General features: G+C 38.9%; 1 protein-coding gene across 6 annotated transcripts in view; it reads left to right on the top strand.

The window, feature by feature from the left end:
- Positions 1–21,344, top strand: part of CUNH20orf194 (chromosome unknown C20orf194 homolog) — a 137,163-nt gene that overhangs the window by 20,272 nt on the left and 95,547 nt on the right. For 4 of the 6 annotated variants that reach the window (XR_004969914.1, XM_036321832.1, XM_036321830.1 and 1 more), the window contains exons 3-7: positions 492–611; positions 3,600–3,724; positions 4,451–4,547; positions 5,407–5,513; positions 10,372–10,449. Coding sequence is in view for 5 of the 6 variants with exons in the window: in XM_036321832.1 (XP_036177725.1) it covers positions 492–611; positions 3,600–3,724; positions 4,451–4,547; positions 5,407–5,513; positions 10,372–10,449 (527 nt within the window). In the remaining variant the exon portion in view is untranslated. Of the gene's footprint in view, positions 1–491; positions 612–3,599; positions 3,725–4,450; positions 4,548–5,406; positions 5,514–10,371; positions 10,450–21,344 lie in introns of those variants that run through there. The other 2 variants (XM_036321833.1, XM_036321835.1) reach the window with 2 other exon arrangements.

Raw genomic sequence — 21,344 nt, 5'->3', positions numbered from 1 at the left:
CCTAATAAATATTTGTGAAATTTTAGGTATGTGTGGTTCCAGTCGCTTGTCCTCTTCACTTCTTTGAGTTTGTTTCAAATCACCTTAATTCTCCTTTAGTTGATCCCACATGTTTTGGTAAAGTTCTTTTTGAGAAGTGATATTTTCCTGACACCTATTCCTATTCCAACTGAAAATATTTCAGAATCTTTAACCAGCCATGATAGGACTTAAATTATATTTTCTGATTTCTTCTATCCTTAAGAATTGGTTTTTGGCAATTAACAGTTTCAATAATCTGTGCTGTTTGACTGTCTCTTGAATCCAAGTAAGGGTACTTGATGCTGAGGCCTGCTTCTTTCACAGAGAGGTGCTTAGTTTGGTTTCTGGTACAGACTGGTCTAGGTTATTGCCTTTTACTTACTCATTAGGGTTTTGCTGAGCAGGAACAAACTATTTGGGCTCATTTGCTCCCCATAGTACAGCTGATCAGAGTCGTCTTTGCCTTGCAGGAATTGATAGCAGGTACAATGAAGGCTGCAGAGAGCTGGCAAATTATCTTCTGTTTGGTTTATACAATCAGAATACCAGTGATTTTGAGAAAACAGGGTTTTCTGAAGAAGTTCTAGATGGTAAGTACATATTGGTAAACTCTGTGTGAAAAGTAATAGCGATTATTTTTCTTCAGATCCTTTTTCGTGGTCTTTTTATGGAAACATATCAAATTTAAAATAGCCTGAAGCCCCAATAAATTTTTACTTTTTTATGAATAAAAAACTGCTTCTTTGCTGATATATTAAGGAATATGCTCTTGTAGGTCACCTGCTGAATGATTAGAGACTAACAACAAGTAGTTGTCAAGAATATGTTCACTGGGTAATTCTGCTGTAGAGAAAAAAGTAAGCATCAGTGTTTGGCTTTATATCTTCTTGACAAGATACTAGTTCTCTGAATTGCCTACTGCCTCTACATGTGGGAGGTTCAGATTATGTGCATTGTCCTATGAAAGCACTTTCAGCTGTGAGTCAAAGATGAGCCTGCAGGATACTCCTACAAGGAAGACTTCATGTGGATCTTCAGCTTAGGAACAAGGGCTCTTTGTCCTGCTCTGTCTTTGGGAATTGTTTCCTGTGTGACTTTAATTCATGACGATGCCCGTGACTACAATGAAGGCTTTCTGCTTACATTCCCTTTTCTTCAGCCCTGAGACACTCACCCTGTGTTGATGCTGCTGTGGGCTGATGCCCAGGAGCTATCTCTGATATCACATACTTAGCATCATGACTTGTCTGCCAGACGGGTCAGGAGACATAGGAATAGACAAATCAAATTGGACAAGAGACAGAAAGCTCTTGTGAAGCAGCTGGGGGACGCATGAAAGCAAACATCTGATGTTGATATAATATTACTGTGAGGATCTGGTACAGTGGTTCCCAACTGGGGTTAGTTTTATCCTCCCGGAGACATTTGCCAACATTTGAAGACATTTTTTATTGTCACAACTAGGCAGAGTGGGTAGAGGCCAGTGATGCTACTAAACATCCTGCAAGGCATAGGGCAGCCCCCCACAACAAAGAATGATCTGGTCCAAACTGTCAGTAGTGCTGAGGTTGGGAAACCCTGGTCTATATGTGAAAATTCTTCTGTAGTATCTATCTACAGAATAGGAGTATCTAATTCTTTAATAGTATCTATCCCTGTGGAATGATTTAAGGTTTCCTTCTTTTTTGGAAGTGCAGAAAGAAGCTGAAATTATTTCTGCCATTAAATTTTTTTCAATTCAAATACAGTTTCAGATTTTTATTTTTTTAAAAAAGTTTCCTTACACTGTACAGCATCTATTGGTTTGGAAAGACTTCATCCTGGCAGCTCATTTAAAGAGTTATAAAAAGACAGATGCTCATATCGGCCACACATTTCACTGCAACCAATATTGCTAAGGACATTGTAGCACTGAAATTAAGGAAATGGTTTAAATCCTCAAAGGTGTGCACTATTTTTTCCTTTGTCTATCCTGTCACCTGGTACAATGGGCGCTTATGAAATGAGCATTTTCTTAAAAATAATAAATTTATCTTTTAAATTCAAGTAGTTGGAAAGCTGAGATCACCAGATTTATGCTTCTACATTTCAGTCTCTAATTTATTATGTGAGAGGAAAAGAGGCCAACACGAAGGACTTACTTTTAAAAAGAAACTTTTAAAATAGTTTACATCTTATCCAATTCTCTTACCTATGTACTATATTAAATGTTGTTCACAGTGATGACATCAGTCTTAAGAAATCCTGAGAGTGTTTAATTAGGTTTAGTAGCTATTGTAATATTTCTTTTTAAGTCTTTGCTGTATCAGAGTATATTCTACACAGAAAGCCTTGGGCTCTCTAAGTGACATCAGATTCTTCCCTCCTCAGCAGGCGAGGTACATGTGATTTAGGGCAGGGCGCTTTTAGAGGGCCTATGTAAGGAAAGCTGGCAGATGAGAGGGGGCCCCTTTCCCACCCCTTGCCACTTTTGGACTCCAGGCCTTACCCAACAGTCAACAGTGAAGAAGCTGCTCCATACTGTGTTCCCTAGAACATCTTGGGTCTGACCAGGTGTGCAGCTCAGAGTGCTTAAAAAGGCCACTGGCGTGGAACTTTATTTCAAGAGCCACCCATCAGTATGGTTAGCTATGGTCAGTATTCATTGGGCTCATGTTTTTGTGGATTATGGTCTGTCACACTGTATTACTGTGTTGGCATCACCCTAAACCTTCTGCCTCAGCCACCTCCTCCAGCAACTTCCCTATGTCATCTTGTTAATGGTCTGCTCTCTGAGGAGCCATGGGATGGAGCCTCTGCTTTTCTTCTGGAAGTTACGACTGCTTTCTTTCTCAGTATTCAAACTGCTTTAATAGTCCTGCCCCGTTCCATGGCTCTTCTTTTAGTTTTCTGAGTTTATTTGCATTCCTGGGTTGCTTTATTTATTTGACCCACCCCTGGGTGATTAGTCCTTAAATCTGTGAGCTGCTGATCTATTTCTAGAAGCCCTGTCCACCTGCCTCTACTTCCTTCCTTCCTTCCTTCCAGCCTTTCCTGTGTATAGAGTTCACCCCTGTACACAATAACCCTTCCCAAAGCTAACAGACAATGTCCCTTGAGCCCAGTGAGCCAGCAGCCAAGAGCTTTAGACACTGACATCTGTAGGAGAACTAGCCACTGGACATATTCACTACTGTTTTCCTGCCTCACTTGCTTTAGGCTGTGGAGTGTCTATTTGGAATTTATCTCTGCAGTGAAGTACACAGCTGAGTTTGGTACCAGAGATTTGACTATGCAGCACTTTTGCAAAACACCCTGAAGGATGTTCTTTTTACTTATCCTGTACCTGCATTGCCATCTCTATAGAGCCACAGTTATGGGAACGTCACATGGGGACGAGGAATTCCTTGCTGTCCACACTTGACTGCTCTTTAGTCATTTTGTAGTGCACTGCCAGATTAAAAAATTTTCAATTTAGAGTTTTGTTATGTTGTCTCTGCTAAATCGTTTTAATGATTTTACTAACTGTGTGAGCAGAAATTGTCTAAAGAAAATGCCTTTACCAATCTTGTGTCTTATTAATTTTGTTTCTCTTACAGATGTAATTATATTAATTAAGTCAGACAGTGTCCATCTGTACTGTAATCCTGTAAACTATCGCTATCTCTTACCCTGTGTGGCACATTGGAGAAATCTGCATCTGCACTGCATGACTGAAAATGAGGTAAGGAGAAAAGATAGAATAGGCACTTAGAGACACTCTTAAGAATATTATTTCAAGAAAGTGTAGATCTGGAACAGGAGTCCCCCTAAAAAAATCAAATTGCAGAATGTGGAACTTCTTATATTTCATTATGCAGCTACCTTATGGATAAATTGTGCGCCTGAAGGAGACAGAAGGAACTCTTCAAATCAGGGCTTAGTATAGGCTTATGAAGCTGCCTTCTGACCCTGCTTCATTACCAGCCTGCACACATTCTCTCAGGGGGCTAGTGCCTACATACTACTCCAGGAGAATTAGATAAGCTTTCTGATATTTATGTGTTTAGATTTCTTTGTATCTGTTTCTGTTTCCCTTTGGGCCCATTTCAAGGGTTAGGCTAGGATCAGATTGGGATTTGAGATTTAGGATTTCATGGAAATTGTGTCCTGATATACATCAAGAATCCTTTCCATGTAAGTATTTGGGGAATTTTTGAGGACAAGTTTTATATCTTCCATTTGGATTTCTGGTCCATTTTGAGTTGACTTGAACTTGAGGGCATTGGTGTGAGGTAAGGGAATGACAGTGTTTTCGACCAGCAAACAAAATGTGGCTTTGGAAACACCCTCTTGGGTACAGTCTTCTATAAGTGTTCTTTGAGGGTAACTCTGATAAAATGAAGAGAAAATATGGGACTTTGCATGATGTCTTAACAGAGCCTGTTTTCCTTTCAATTTCCCTCTTTAGTATGAAGATGAGGAAGCTGCAGAAGAATTTAAAATTGCCAGCTTTGTGGACATGGTTCGAGACTGCAGTAGAATTGGCATTCCTTATAGCTCCCAAGGTGAGTGTCTGACAGTGAGACATTTTAACCTTGCTTGGGTGGTATCACATGTCCCTACTTCTCCTATCATTGGAGGCTGGGAAACCCATTGATCTATTGTCAATGAAGTCAGAGGCAGAGGCAGAAAGGAATTTGGGAACTATGTAAGCTTATATTCATAACCGAAGTTTCTGCAGCAACGAAGCAGGCCACCTACAGTCAGATAGAAAAACTGGTAGGGCATTTACACAGTTGCCATCTAGTGTGTACTCCTTAGGGTACATAGAGTGTAGATGTGGGGCCTCTTGGTAATAAGAAATAGTAATCAGGTAGCTGTTAAAAATATGCTGACAGTGAGGCTCAAAAATGATGGTTAAAAATATAGGAAAAAATCAACAAGTTTAACAGTGCTTATATCTTATTTTACAAAAAGCTTGCACATTGGAGATACTGTTATAAGAAAGGAAAATTTTTGTTTTGGTAATTTTTCCTTGAGGAAGTTGTTTGGATATGTTTCTTAAGGGAGAGAAGCCAAGTTTGGGTCTGTTAATAATTATATCCACTAACTGAGGCAAGTCAGATGTAATAGGCCACTATTTGTTTATTTATTTGCTTGCTTGCTTAGGAAACCAGAATGTGAAAATATACTATAGAGAAATCTAAATTTATGTAACTTGTTTATGGTTTGAATTTTCCTTGGCTTTAACTTTGTATTTCTAGCATTAATACCTAACCATTCGCTCTATCTCAATTTTATTTTGCTAGATGAGGCTGTGGTGAACTTGTGAGAAATGATGCCTGTCTAACCACATTAGATCAGGTTTAGACTGTTATATCCAGGATGGTATTTGATACATGTTGTTGTATTTGATTCCTCTAGGTCACTTGCAGATATTTGATATGTTTGTAGTAGAGAAATGGCCAATTGTACAGGCCTTTGCACTTGAGGGCATTGGAGGGGATGGATTTTTTACCATGAAATATGAGGTATGTATAAAAAGTAGTATGCCTGGTTTTTATGAAGGGCCCACAATGTGGGTGTGCATCATTAAAATACTTGATATGGAAAATAATTTCTGTTTAAGGCTACTCCCCAAACTGAGCTCCTGTATTCTTTCTTTTTGGAGTTCTCTGTCCTCCTTCCTCACCATTCTCCATTCTGAGTTCACTGTTCTCCAGTCTACTCCCGTAGATTTCTAAGCTGACTTCTCTTACAGTACTTGTCTTGTGTTGTGATACATTTGTCATATACCTCCTTTCACCAACCCAGCCACCTGCCCCTGAACTCTGGACTGGAAGCTTCTTGAGAACAAAAGCAGAGTCTTTGTGTTCTTTTTGTTGTTATTTATTTCTCAGATACTCATATAATTTGAGAACTATTCCAGAGCAAGGAAAGGGACCGTGGAGAATTTTGTTTAAGTACCGTGTACTAGAGAAATAAAAGGGTTAGCTATTCTGGTAAGAACAGTACCTTTTATTTTAGTGTTCTTTGTATCTTGGAGATGACCAATGAATATTTGGTAAGTGGGTTAGTGAGTGAGTCTGGGAGAGGAGATCATCCAGAGTGCACATTAGGGAGGGTGGCCTGGTAAGTTAGTAGCATCACCGCAGGATCTGCTTGCCTCCCAAGGATCCCCCCACTAAGATGACCTGCTCACAACACAGGAAACCAGGAGAGGGAGGCGTACTATTAGGGACAGAGTAAGTGGAGCCTTTGGAAGCAAAGCCCAGTGCTAATTCTTACCCTCCTTCTGAGAAGAGGCAGGTCCCTAGGAAATAAATGGAGGTTTGCCTAGCAGACTTTGTAATGTGGATGAGCATGACTATAGGGAAGTGCTGAAGAGAAGCATACCACTTGACCTCACTTTTCCTGCTCTAAAAACCACAATATTCCTACACGGACTACAGCTCACAGAGCATCACCAGGCTGTGTTGGACCTACCCTGATAGGAAGTAATGCTCTCTAATTTAGAAGAGTAGGGGCTGGAATGGAGAGAATGCCATAGGAGATAGAGGAAGTTTCTATTTTTAGCAATAATGATAATATTTATTGTTAATTATATAAACTGGGCATTTATAGAGTGCCTCCTATATATCAGGCGCTATCCTAACCACTTTATATGAATTGACTTTAATTCTTACAGTAACCCTCTAAAGTAGGTACTGTTACCATCTGTATTTTACAGATAGGTTAAATGAACTTCACAAAGTCAGAGAGCAGCAGGGCTGGGGTCCAGTCCAGAGAGTCTGGCTTCAAAGCCTGGGCTGCTGCTAGATTAGCATTGGAAAGCAGTGCACTAGGAAGCTGCATGATTCATGCAACCCAAATGAGGCAGCCCACTGGCTCCAGCCTTAAGGCACATCACACCATGAAGTCACATCCCAAAGGAGTAAAATCCCCTCCCAAAAAACCTTTACAGGGCAGTGTAGATCTTTACTGTAGGGTAGTGCTCTTAGGGGGTGGGATGTGCAGTGAGGAGGAAACAGCATATATCATACAGTAAGAGCAGGGGAGGGGGGACAAAAGGGGCAGATGAGGTGGGTCACAGGAAGGGCAGGGGTAGAAAAGTATCTCAAGATCCCTTTCTCAGATCCTGCTCTTCTCTGTAGCCGCTGACTTTTCTTTCTCTCAAATACTTTCCTGTATCTCCATCTCATTCCCCACTGTAACCCCCTACTCACAGTTCTCCTTACCCTGTCCTTCCCAGTCCTTTAAGATATGGAGCAGTTTTGCCTACTGATCAGCTCTGCATTATATATTCTCTTCCACTCTGATTCACATATCAAAGGCTAAGAGAAAGAAAACTACAGATATATATATATATATATATATATATATATATATATATATATATATAACTTAATTTTAACTTCTGTTTTATTGCTTGGCCATATCCAAAAGAAAGTTGTTAATTCAGAGGATTTTTTGTCCCTGATGTCAGCATGAGAAAGGAAGCCCAGTTCCACATAGCATTCACTTGGTATTTAGGCTGGGCCAAACTCAGTTGTGGATATAGAGAACTCTTCCTGGGAAGCAGTATAGGGAAGTTCCTCTGCTAGGCCTTTCCCTGCCTCCAGCCTCTTTTTTCTTATTCTCCAGCTGCTGGAACTGTGACCTGGTAATATAAATTTACATCAACTAGCTCCCCGAGGAGAGGATTCTAATAGCAAACTTCTGAATAATGAGGGTAACTATATAGCGAGCATTTATTCACCTTTCAATACATGAGATCTTTGTATTGAAAAGTAGAATAAGATTTATGAAAAAATTCAACAGATATAAGAAAGAGACCATAGCATATTAGATGCAGGAAAAGATCAGCATGTTTTTTAAAAAGATTTCTCCAGAAAATAAAAATTGAGAAAAATACCTCTTGTGTATTTTTTAAGAATGGAGTTTGTAAAAAGAAATGAGATATGGTAGATAGGGCAAGCAAATTAAGGAAGATGGATGACATCCAAGGAAAGATTATAATAAGTCTCAAAATTCATTAATAGAATTAAAATTTGAATTAAAAAAAAGAAATCAAATCTATTACCCCACAAAAATCTAATCATTTGACACACTTAAAAGCTGTTCCAGAATACAAAGGAAGAGACCAAATAGATTAAATCAGTAATAAAGGAGAAGATAAAATGGGGGATAAAGAATGGAAATTGGTAGTATTGAAAATCAGGGGATTAATTGAAAGTTGTTATATAATAGTTTGTGCCTCCTTTCCTACACCCCCACCACTGTCTCCCAAGTGACAGGCAACCAGGCATTTACCAACGGCCACCTCCACCCTAGGAAAAACAAGGAATGGGGTGAGTGGGTAGGTTTCTCTAAAGAAACTGAAAAAATAAGACACAAAAAAGAGAGAACTCATTGGCTAGTGTAGCATTTCTTGCCTGAGAATAAAGCTCTCCACATCTTGACATTTAGACTATAAGTGGGTAGGGATCCTGGAATAACAGCCTCCTTCCTGTCTGCTCTCCCCAGAAAAACTTCCTGGTAGTTGACAAGCTCTGCTGAGAGCATAAAGCTTCCAATCAGCCTTTCCATTTGAAAATATAAGCAGGCCAGCAAAGATCACAAGACATTGGATTAAATACCTAAAAGAAAAAAAACAACAAATTTTTTAAAAAGAACCAACTGAATAAGACCCCAAGATAATTTCAGATATACAGGAAACTTAAGGCACAAACTCTCCTTAGGATGCCCAGAGAAATTTAAGATTTTTTGGCAACCAAAGATCAAGTGTTTTGTTGTGGTAAAGAAATGTAAGGAAAATTGCTCTGGGAAATTTTAATTGATAAAATCATAGAGGACTTGGAAGGTAAATGTAGGGAAATCTCTACAAAATGTAGACTAATACAATCAAGGAGATAGAAAATATGAGAAAAAGTTAAGACATGGAGAACTGATCCACGAAGTCTGATAGCCAACAAGTATAAGTTCCAGAAAGATAGAGCAATGATACCAGAAGAGAAGAAATTTTCCTTCAAAAAGCAACAAACATTGCCCCACTGGCATGGCTCAGTGGTTGAGGTCACGGTTCCATTCCCAGTCAGGTCACAGGCCCGGGTTGCGGGCTTGATCCCCAGTAGGGGGCGTGCAGGAGGCAGCCTATAAATGATTCTCTCTCATCATTGATGTTTCTCTCTCTCTTTCTCCCTCTCCCCCCCCCTTCCTCTCTGAAATCAGTAAAAATATATATATATTTTAAAAATATGTGGTAGTATAGTATGTACCTGGCCAGGAATAAGTAAAATATATATGGTATTAATATTATAAACAATAATTACTGGTATAACCAAAAATCATATAATGGTATTAAATGAGGTTAGGTTGTGTGTCTGTGTATGTGCAGAGAAAATGTATGGGAATGAAGATAGTTGTAGAAAAGCTATATCTTTGCCATAATTCAATATTTATTTTCTAAATTGGTAAATCAAGAAAATAGAAATATATGGGTGTGTGGGAAGAGAACCAAAAAACTTATATGCATGTATGCATAACCCATGGACACACACAATAGTGTGGTGAAGTCCTGGGGTGGGGCGGTGGGTGCAGGCAAAAGGGAGACATCTGTAATACTTTCAACAATAAAGATAAATTTAAAAAATAAATAATAAAAATAAGGAAAAAAAAAATAGAGATATAGGTATATCATAATAAAATATGGAGGTAACTACCAGAAGGAAATGTTGAAAGACTTCTAAGTGGTTGCCTCTGAGGAGTGAGGCTTGTGAAAGGTTGCAGTATGGGAATACAATTTTTTTAATTACAAACCTTTAGTACTATTTGATTTTTTTAAACCATGGACATGTATTATTTTAATTAAAATTTTATTTTAAACAAGGACAAAAAAGTATATGTATATGCATTTGTATGTATATAAATGTATATATGTATGCCCATCATTGAAGATATTCAAAAAATGTACTAAAGGCCCTAGCCAGTTTGGCTCTCAGTGGGTAGAGCGTCAGCCTATGGACTGAAGGATCCTCAGTTTGATTCGATCAAGGGCACATGCCCGGGTTGTGGGCTAGATCTCCAGTAGGGGGTGTGCGGAAGGCAGCCAATCAATGGTTCTATCTCTTTCTCTCCCTTCCTCTCTGAAAGCAATAAAATATATGTATTTTTATAAATGTACTAAAGTTTCTGAAAAGATAGTTTCTTTGAATGGGACATCATTTATTAATATGTATAGGTTCTAATGTGACTGATCAAAATAACATTTATTATTCTAATCACTTGAATTTTCACAAAGATAGTCATTTCTGAATGTCAGAAAATAATTTGGATTGCTCTAATGATATTGACTCTGTATTACTTTAAATTTTTGCCCTTGTGTTGCAGTTGCAGGATGTGAGTTTGAATCTATGGAATGTCTACAGCAAAATGGATCCTATGTCTCTGGAGAGTTTGCTTTCAGAAGTAAGGAGCCAAACTGTATTTTACTCACAAAATTACTAGTTGTATTTAACTTTAAGAAATGCAGAATGTATTTTAGTTTAGTTTAGTTTAGTTTAGTTTAGTTTAGTTTAGTTTAGTCAAATAATTGAGCAGCTTCTTGAACTCCTTGAGTCTACAGTAGAAGGGCACCTGGAAAAGTGATACTACCTTTTACACTGAAGAAACCTCACCGTAGGTGAGACCAAGGCCACCGGCCTGGTCCAGGGTTTAGGTTTTCATCTAAAGACATTCTTTCTGTTGGTCTGGACTTTAGAAAAACAATGGTGAGGGTGACTTTTTCTACTCTTTCTCTGGCATGAAAAGATAAAAAAGATGGGATATGGCTTAAAGGAATAAAGGATTAAAGCACAGGTCAGCAAGCTTTTTCTGTAAAAGACTAGATAGTAATGTTTTAGTTTTGTGTACCCTGAGAGCAGCTGCAAATAATGCTCTAACTAATGGGTGTGTCTGTTACCAGGAAACTTTGTTTATAAAAATACGTGGCCTGCTCACAGGCCATAGTTTACCAACTCCTGGATTAGAGGGTTAGGCATTAATTTTTCATCTGAACTTTGAAGGAAAAATTCAGGGTAGAAAGAGCAATTCCCAATGGGGAGCAACAAACAAAATTAAAGAATATATACTTTGGTTAAGCAGCTCAGTAGTGTCTCTCGGTGATCAGGATAGATATGCATGGAAAAAGAAAGCTTATAGCCTTCAAATGAAATTAGCTATAATATCAAGGCCCCTCCAAATGAAAACAACACACCAGTCTCACAATTATCAATGCCTGTATTAAGTGAAATATTAGCAAACAGAACCCAGTATCATGTTAAAAGCATATTCTTTGTCAGACTGGCATGGCTCAGTGGTTGAGCTTTGACCTATGAACGAAGAGGTCATGGTTCAATTCCCAGTCAGGGCACATGCCCAGGTTGTGGATTTGATCCCCAGTAGGAGGTGTGCAGGAGGCAGCCAATCAATGATTCTCTCTCATCACTGATGTTTCTCTCTCTCTCTCTACCTTTCTTAAATCAATAAATACATATTTAAAAATAAAAATAAAAGCATATTCTTTAATGAAGTAGGCTCAATATTTAATATCAGGAAATCTATTAATGTAATCATTGTACTAATTTTCCTTCTTGGAGCCATTTATGACCCCATAGGTGCCAAAGGGCATTTGATAAAACTGAACATCCCTTCTGTTTAAACATTTCTAATCAAATCTACTTATATAAAAACCCTGGGTGGTGTTCATCACGACCATCAGAACTGCGACCAAGCAGAAGGAAGTCAGTCCTGCAGGGGTTGTCTTGGCAACGGCTGTGCCCTCCCCAAAGCTGTTTCCCGGAGCTATTTCCTGTAAGGGCGGGGTTTGAGGCAGGAACCCGCCCTGGGAGCGTGGAGGCATATCTTTATATAAGGTGTGCCGCGCCAGCACAGCCAAGGGTGAACCTGAGTGGGGGCGGCTGAAAGGCTTAGAAAAGACAGACAAGAGAATGGAAGCCAGGTCTCAGTGGGACGCTGCTTCTCTGAGAGACAGCGACCATGCCCACAGCCATGCCTTTTATTTTATAGCAGAAGCTACAAGGCAAAGTAAGGGCGTGACCAAGATGTTTACAACATTCTCCTGGGTTTCAATCCTACTCAACTACATGCACCTGAACTCCATCAAGCCTACATCACTCAGGCACGTGGGGCCACGTGTTCAGACCATAGGTTCAAGCTTACAACTACAGCTGTTGGCTATAATTGTGCTGGGAGGGCCCTGCCTTCCAAACTGGGACTTGCACATGGCAATGAGAGGACTGTGCCCTCTCATCAGTCCAAGGCTTGAACCTGTCCAAAACACTGTAGCGGCTCCCCACAATAAAGTTTTAATTCTGTTTCTTCGTTACTAATGTTGTGGCCCCACCCATAACAAAGAAACAATTTCTGGAGGACGGGGCCCAGGAATCAGGATTTTAAAAAGATTCCCAGGTGATTCTAATGTGCAGCCAAGGTTGAGAACCACTGCTATAGATAATATTAAAAATATACCTAAATGTGCAATTCTTTCTCCAAAAGAGCATGTTCAAAAATTAAATGAAGAAAATTTGGACATACTCGATGGAGATTTTCACACATATTTGCGTGATGATTCCATTGATTCCACAGATGATGCTGAAAAGGAAAATTTTCCCATTGAATTTCTTAATAGTATTACTCCTTCGGGAATGCCGTGTCATAAATTAAAATTGAAAGTGGGTGCAATCATCATGCTATTGAGAAATCTTAATAGTAAATGGGGTCTTTGTAATGGTACCAGATTTATTATCAGAAGATTGCGACCTAACATTATCGAAGCTGAAGTATTAACAGGATCTACAGAGGGACAGGCTGTTCTGATTCCAAGAATTAATTTGTCCCCATCTGACACTGGCCTCCCATTTAAATTGGTTTGACGACGGTTTCCCATGATGCCAGCATTTGTGATGACTATTAATAAATCACAAGGACAAACTCTAAACAAAGTAGGCATATTCCTACCTGAACCCGTTTTTGCACATGGTCAGTTATATGTTGCTTTCTCTTGAGTTTGAAGAGCATGTGATGTTACAGTTAAAGTTCTAAGTACTTCATCACAAGGGAAATTAGTCAAGCACTCTGAAAGTGTTTTCACTCTTAATGTGGTGTACAGGGAAATATTAGAATAAGTTTAATCACTTTATCAGTCATAGTTTGTATCACTGTTGTTTTTATATCATGTTTTTGTTGTTTTCATATCATGTTTTTGTCATTTTTATATCATGTCTCTGTTATATCCTTTTGTTACTGTTTATTTATTAATAAATTTATATATTATTTTCATATACATTTTACTAATTTCCTTTCATCTCTCACACTTCTATTATAGAGAAAGGGCAAATAGCAATATTAAAATATCTCTGCTAATTAATTCCCTTTTTTAAAAAAAGTATATTTTATTGATTTTTTTTACAGAGAGGAAGGGAGAGGGATAGAGAGTTAGAAACATCGATGAGAGAGAAACATCGATCAGCTGCCTCCTGCACACTCCCCACTGGGGATGTGCCTGCAACCAAGGTACATGCCCTTGACCAGAATGGAACCTGGGACCCTTGAGTCCGCAGGCCAACGCTCTATCCACTGAGCCAAACCAGTTAGGGCAATTAATTCCCTTTTAATGTCCACAAATTTTGTGCACCAGGCTACTAGTAGCACTATAAAAGAAAAATAAAACTGAATTGTTTGTTTTGTTTTTTAAAAAAACATAGTCATCATCATCATCAACCACCTATGGCTATCCTAATTATGGGGGGGAAAAAGAGAAAAATGCAAAAAATTGCCCTAACCAGTTTGGCTCAGTGGATAGAGTGTCAGCCTGCGGACTGAAGGGTCCCAGGTTCCATTCTGGTCAAGGGCATGTACCTTGGTTGCGGGCACATCCCCATGGGGAGTGTGCAGGAGGCAGCTGATCGATGTTTCTCTCTCATCGGTGTTTCTAACTATCCCTCTCCCTTCCTTTCTGTAAAAAAATCAATAAAATATATATATATATAAAAAGAAAAATGCAAAAAAATTACAACATTAATAGTGTAATAAGAATGATAACGTGTAACCACAGGTAGAGAAGAGAGTTAAGTAGTTTAGGAGCTTCTAAAAGTGTCTGAAACCCATGCTTCCCTTGTATGCAATGCCCTCAGTGTGAGGAAGCTATAAGTCACACATGGGGGCTAGACATAGCATTATAGTTTTGAGAACACTGCAAGCATCTTTGGAGTCAGTGAAGAAGGGACTCTTAGTAGGACATCTTTAATTGCCACACCTTCAGTTGCAACAGTGACATACGACTGAAGGAGCAACAGTGGTAATCACCATTGGCTTAATGTTAAGCCTTTTCTGGACTTTCTGATTATCCATGAGCTTGGTATTCCTAGGTGATATCATGATGAAGTGGATGCCTGGCCAGTGTGGCTCAGTGGTCAATCTGTGAACTAGGAGGGCATGGTTGATTCCTGGTCAGGGCACATGCCCAGGTTGTGGGCTCAATCTCCAGTGTGGGGTATGCAGGAGGTGGCTGATAAATGATTCTCTTTCATCATTGATGTTTCTATCTCTTTCTCCTCCCTTCCTCTCTGAAATAAAATAAAAATTAAAAATAAAAGAAGTGGAAGGAAGCCTTTTTAGTGTCTAATAGTGGACTTCTCATCTATCTGAAAGAGTGATAGCTCAGAGCCAGATTTAATTTTATTTAGAAATAATAAAGTAAGATGATATGTCTTGTACCAAAATGTGGCTGAGCACATTTATACCCACTACATTATACCCATTACATTATATAGAGCTCTTACAAATCATTAAGAAAAGTACAACAGGGAGAACTGGGGGACAGCAGGAATTGGCTATTCACAAAATAAGAAAAAAAGTGACCAGGCTTTTCCACTCCCAATTAGGGATATAGGGAGTCAAAAGAAATCATTGCTATCACCCTAACAACCGAAAAAGCCTATTGAATAAGCAACAAAATAATAGTTTTAAAATAAAACCATTAGCAAGCTGAAGATCCAAAGAAAGCTGAAAGAACTCCGTTTCGGAAAATGTAGGGCCCTTCATAGGATGCTGTTCTAATTTCTGGTGGAGCAGCAGAAGGAAGAGGAATCCATCTTAGACAGGGATAAATAGAAATCAGCTGACCTTTAAACGAGCTGTTAAAAGCCATCAACTGTATCTCATAGTGCTCAGGGTAGTCACCAAAAGCTGGGGGGGCAGGCAAGAAAGTTGAAAACCATCCGCCTTAAGGCATTTGCCACTCAACTATCACCTGGATTGGAGCAGAAGAACAGAGCAATCCTTTGAAGGCATTCCAGGTACTTACAACATTTAAGTAGCTACCCTCTTAAGGCTGGGGGTAAGGCAGCAAGATAGACAAGGGTTTCCCTACATAGAAAGATCCAAGGGGACTGGAGAGCTAAGAGAACTCCTTAGCAACCCCAAAAACTGGTAGCCAGTTTGTAAAGCAGGGAGTGATAGTCCGTCTGGACTATCAGCTTATGGTTCATCTATACAACACAGAGATTTTTAGAATCTTGGCTAGTGCTCTGAGCAAAGTTTCTACTGAAGTTCATACCCATCCTCAAAATATTTTAATTTGGGGATGAATAAAATCCAACTAAAAATGCAATAATATCCAGACCCAGGCCAGTTACATATCAAATTGACTTAGATCTCTACTCTAGTGTCTTAACAAAAGAAAGCGTGTGCCCTTTCCTAGAAGTAAATATTATTTACCTGTTTTTACTGTTCTTTCATACCAAATGAGTGGCATATGACTTTTTTAAATTATAAAATATAAAGAAGCAAGAAAATATGATCTGGGGTCAAGAAAGGAAATACTCAATAGAAGCAGACCCAAATGTTGAAATTAACAATGAATTTAAATAACTAATAAAAATTTCAAAGTATATGGAAGAAAAAGGAGACAACATGCATGAAGAGATGAAGAATTTCATCAGACCTGAAAACTATAAAAAGAAACACATGGAAAAGCTAGAAATGGGAAATATTATATCAGAAAAAAAGATGTATAAAATTGGCTCACTAGCAGACTAGATACCAATGAATAGAAGTTCAGTGAACTTGAAGATATGTCAATAGAAAGTTTGTAAACTGAAGGACAAAGAAAAAAAGAGCAAGGGAGTGGAGCATCCAGTATCTGTCAAACAATGTCAAATGATCTAACAGTATATTTAGAGTCCCAGAAGGAGAGTAGAGAAAAAATAGGGCAGGAAATTTGGATTGGTAATGTCCAAGAACTTCACAAATTGATGAAATGCATCAATCCACAGATCCAAGAAGCTCAGCAAATCCCAAAATAAAATAAATATGTATAAAAATGACTATAAATTTGTTCAGGGATCTCTTGTGATAAATCTACAAATGTTAATAAAATCCAAGTCCAACAAGCAGAAGAAATAAAAATGCAATTCTAATCATTGTGTCTCTAAAAATTATTTAAAAGGACACCAATTCACATCTATATTATTTTAAGAGCTATTTTTTTCATTTCTCTTCTCTTGATTCATAGCCTCCATACTTCTCTAAAACCCCTTTTTCTCTCCACCATCCAAATACTTTTCCTATTCCTATGTATTTTCCCTTTGCCAAGAAGACCTTTAATCTTACAGCCAGAATTGGCATCTAGGCTTTTTTTCTTGTTGGTCAATCACTGCTGGCCAGAGAACCTACAGTTCCATGCTTCTTGGTCACATACCATAGAGCGAAAATGCACACTCCTCTGAGATTTGATGTAGAAACATGTTTGGTGAGAACACTACTAGTAAAAAAGCAGAATATATTTCCATCTTTGTGAAACAGTTTGTGTTTCTGTGTATTAGAAACTTCAAGTGGTGGTCTTACTGCTATTTTTATTTTACTTACTTTCATAGTCTCATTTTTATTTTATGTAATTCTTTCAAGTAATTTTAAGTATTAAAATTGAGCTTCTTTTCCCCTTTTGAGCCACCTGAGAGCTGCCACTGCCAGGGCCAGCCTAGGGCCAAATCCTTCCCCACTGGCCAAGGGCCAAGGCACACTGGCATGTTTCTTGGGGTTTTCAGACCTTTGCTGCTTATCTGACCTTGATATCTATCTGAGCTTGTCTTCTGGATTTGACCTGGAAGAGTGTGTACAGATAGACTTTCCCTTCTTCATCATGAGATTTCAACTGACCCGTTCCATGTACATGGACGGTATCCATTTCCAGAAATGCACAAAATAGTCTGCTGGGAAAAAGAGAAGAGTGTGTCTGGTGGAAAGCACACAAGCTCTGGCTATCTCTTACCTAGCTATATTTCCACTTTTCCTAATTGATAGTATTGCATACTCGGGCAGGTCACATTACTGTTCAGTGCCTCAGTCTCCTATTTACAAAGTGGGCAAGATGTTAGGAAGATTTAAATATATACACACACACACACACACACATATATATACATACACACACACACACAAACACATATATATGCACACACAATATATATGTGTGTATGTGTGTATATATATATGTGAATGTTTCATATATAATACTAATTATTTTTAGTATTAAAATTTATTGCATCTTCCATTTCATTTATTTATTTTATTTATTATTGATGAAAGAGAGTAGAAACCAATATGAGAGAGAAATATCAATAGGTTGCCTCCTATATATGCCCACCTGGAGATTGAATCCCATAACCTGGGCACCTAGCCTGACCTGGAATGGAACCTACCACCTTTTGGTGTATGGGACAGCACTCCAACCAACTGAGCCACACTGGCCAGGGCTGCATTTTCCAATTTAGTCACAGCATGGAGCTGAAAGTAGTATTTAACAGTTCATTCTACCTTATTCTGTAATTAGTGCTGACACATCCATCTCTGTCAGGGAAGTCTTCTAAGGGCAAAGTACCTGTCTTCTGTGTATCCCCCCAAAGCACACAATGTTTTTCACATAGAGAATGGCTGCTGTTCAGCTGTATAACTGCTTCTTGTTATTGATCCAAACCAAGATAGGTGTCACCTGCCCTGGCCGGTGTGGCTCAATTAGTTGAGCATCATCCCATGCATCCGAGGGATTGCTGGTTCGATTCCCAATTGGGGCACATGCCTGGATTATGGGCTTGATACCGTGTTGCGCTCTCACATCAATGTTTCTCTATCCTTCTCCCTTTCTCTCTCTCTAAAAATCAATTTTAAAAATTTTTTAAAAAGATAGGTGTTACCATGTAGGCCACTAAAATGGAAATATACTTTCTGAGCTTATTTATAAATACAATTGAAAAACAAAATAAAGTGTATTCTGTATTAGTAGCTATATTGGTTCTTTTTGTTTTTCTAAGCTTAACCAAGTGAAGCCTTCTGTTATTACCCAAGGATTGGACAGAGCCAAGCAAGCGAGGCACAGACCTAAGCTGGGTTGGACAACCTCTGTTGTGGCTTCCATGAGGCTAGTAATTTGCATTATGGATGTCAGAGAGAGAGCAGACAAATGTCAGAAATCAAGGGGGAGGTTCAAATGTTCTCAGCCAACTTGGGCTAGCTGACCATAGAGGCAGAGAAATTGTGAAGTATGATAGACATCTATGCAAGGTCTAGTAATAAGTACTTTATATAGGTTATTTCATTTAATTCCTGTGGTATCTCTGTAAGTTAGAAAGTAGTCCTACATTACACATGTAAGGCATTTGAGGCTCAGAGAGTTAATTTCCTTGCAAGGTTGCACAGCCAGTAAGAGGGGGAGCAAAGGTTCCAGCACAGGTCTTTCTGAATTTGAACATACTCACAGTGCTAAGTTGTAGTGGTAGCCAGATGGAAATGGGGAGTGGATCTAGGACTAAATGAGTTGGACAGACATTGAAGATCTATGGTTAGAGTGCTGGAAGAATAGGGAGTGTACTTCTCTCCAGAGTCCAGGAGGCCCTGTGGGAGTAATCCAATGCCAAAGTGGGAAGACTGTCCTGGACTTAGGTAGGATCAGGGCCACTGATTAGACCTGATAGTAGAGGGTCTAGATCTTAAATGAGAAGGTCTAATTTACAGGGCCGAGGCACAGAGGTGGTATGACAAGACAGTCTGACCCAGGCAATTGTAGATTGCCAATTACAAGTATATATTTGTGTATATAAAGTACATATGTAAAAAATAGGATGAGAGTATTTCACAAAATGTTGATAATGATGTCTATTCTTTATTTTCTGAGTTTTCTATAACAAATATATATTCTGTTTTCGTAGACTTTTTATTAAAATAACACAGACTCAGAAAACAATATAAAACTAAAGTATAACCTAATAATTATTATGAAGCAATAGAAACCTACTAGCTACCCCAGAAGGAATCCATCACCTCCTTTCTCCTCCACCAAGAATAACACTGTCATGAGTTCTATGGCAATCTCCTCCTTACTTTTTTTTGCAGTTAATCATCCAAATGTACTTCCATAAATACATAGTTTAGCTTTGCTTGGGTATGTATTTTAGGTTTCTTTTAATCTGTAGGTTTCCTTTCCATCTCTTTGTTTTTCCCCAGTCTCCTCCCCCACCTCCACCGCTATACTAGTATTTTTGTTGAAAAAAACAGATCATTTGTCTTGTAGCTGTTTTCATTGAGATTTTGTTGATTGCATTCCCGTGATGTAATTTAACATCCTCTACACCCCTTGCCCCCATCTTCCATATTTTCTGACTATGATATTTGAATCTTGAGGCTCAGTTAATTCAGACCTGGAATTGGTCATATCTCTAGTAAATTTTGAGTGGGAAATAGCATTTCAATACCACAATCTGTGGTAGGAATACTTATTGCTACTGGTTTGCTCGTTGTTTTTAGATCTCTTCAGTGGACAGAGCTAGGAAATTCATTGTCTCTCTCTCCCTCTACCCTCTTCCACTTCTCCTCCCCATGTGCATGTATATATATGCATATCTGATTTTTTATCCTACATTATATATAAAACATTCAGAAAACAGTATCAGAACTGCCACCTACATGATTATTGAAAATAATTTTACATATATATATAATCTATATGTAATATACATATATGTGTATACATAAATCCACACATCTAAATAAAATATAGATCATCTGAACAGTAAGTATTGAAGCCACTTGAGAATGTTGTTTACACTAGTATTCCTGGCAGAGGTCCCTTGTGCTTGATGCCTAAGGTCAGAAGTACAGTCAGTACATAGCTAATACAGAGTCCACAGGTCTGAGTAGTTGTGTATTCTCACCTGGAAGAGAAGAATGATGAGAGCATAGATCTGTCCAGCCAGTTTTAGTACAGCAAACAGAATGCCTCCTGTGAGCAAGGCATTAGGCTGGATGCCAGTTTACATACACTTACACTGTGAGATGGACAGTGAAGATGACTGTCCAATTTGAGTACAAATTATCAGCAACTTCAAAATAAGTACAAAGATGTTGTATCTTAAGCAGGTCATAGCTGGTGTTTTTTTTGGTTAACTGATGGTGCCTTAAAGAATAGCCAGAAGCATAAAGCAATGTGTGGTGGTTGGGAACAGAAATGAGATTAGAGAGGAGACTGAAAGGCAGCTGGGATGGTGGAGGAAGGCAGGCTGCACATAGAGGCGAGTCAACTGGGAAAGGTGCAGAATTATTTATACTCCTGCGACCTCTAAAAAGATGTTGTGAGGGAGGAGAGGCCTCTGGGCCACCTCAAGACCCACAAAACTTCTAACTAAAGTCAACTAATTTGTCCTTGAACAAAGCTTCATTGATATGACCCTTTTGGCACTAAATGTATCATCCTGTAGGTGCCTCATAAATAACTCCCTCACCTTAGCTGGGTTGGCACAGTGGATAGAGAGTTGGACCATGGGTTGAAGGGTCCCAGGTTTGATTCCAGTCAAGGGCACACACCTCGGTTGCAGGCTTGATCCCTGACCCCGGTTCAGGCACATGCAGGAAGCAACCAGTCTATTTCTCTCTATCACATTGATGTTTCTCTCTGTGTGTCTCTCCCCATCCCTTCCACTCTCTCTAAAACTCAATTGAAAATATCCTTGGGTGAGAATTAACTAAATAAATAAATATACAACTCCCTCTCCACAACAAGGGTTGGTGAAGTAAGGCACTTGGAAAATGTGATACTCACATCCTCCCACAACCTTATCAAAATTACAACTAAACTGCAGAATAACTATCATTCAGAACCACCTGAAATTTAGCTGAATGGAAGTCCTACAACTGAGGATTTAAAGAAGAAGCCACATTGAGACTGATAGGAGGGGTGGAGATGCAGAACAGGCTGGTCCCACACCCACGTGAAGTGGATAAATATTGGGAGGGATATCTCCACTGCAGTGGTC

The sequence above is a fragment of the Myotis myotis genome, unplaced genomic scaffold (genome assembly GCF_014108235.1).
Source record: "Myotis myotis isolate mMyoMyo1 unplaced genomic scaffold, mMyoMyo1.p scaffold_m19_p_9, whole genome shotgun sequence".
Lineage (NCBI taxonomy): Eukaryota > Metazoa > Chordata > Mammalia > Chiroptera > Vespertilionidae > Myotis > Myotis myotis.
Note: the sequence above shows the minus strand (reverse complement) of the source record. Positions and strands in the feature narration are given on the sequence as shown.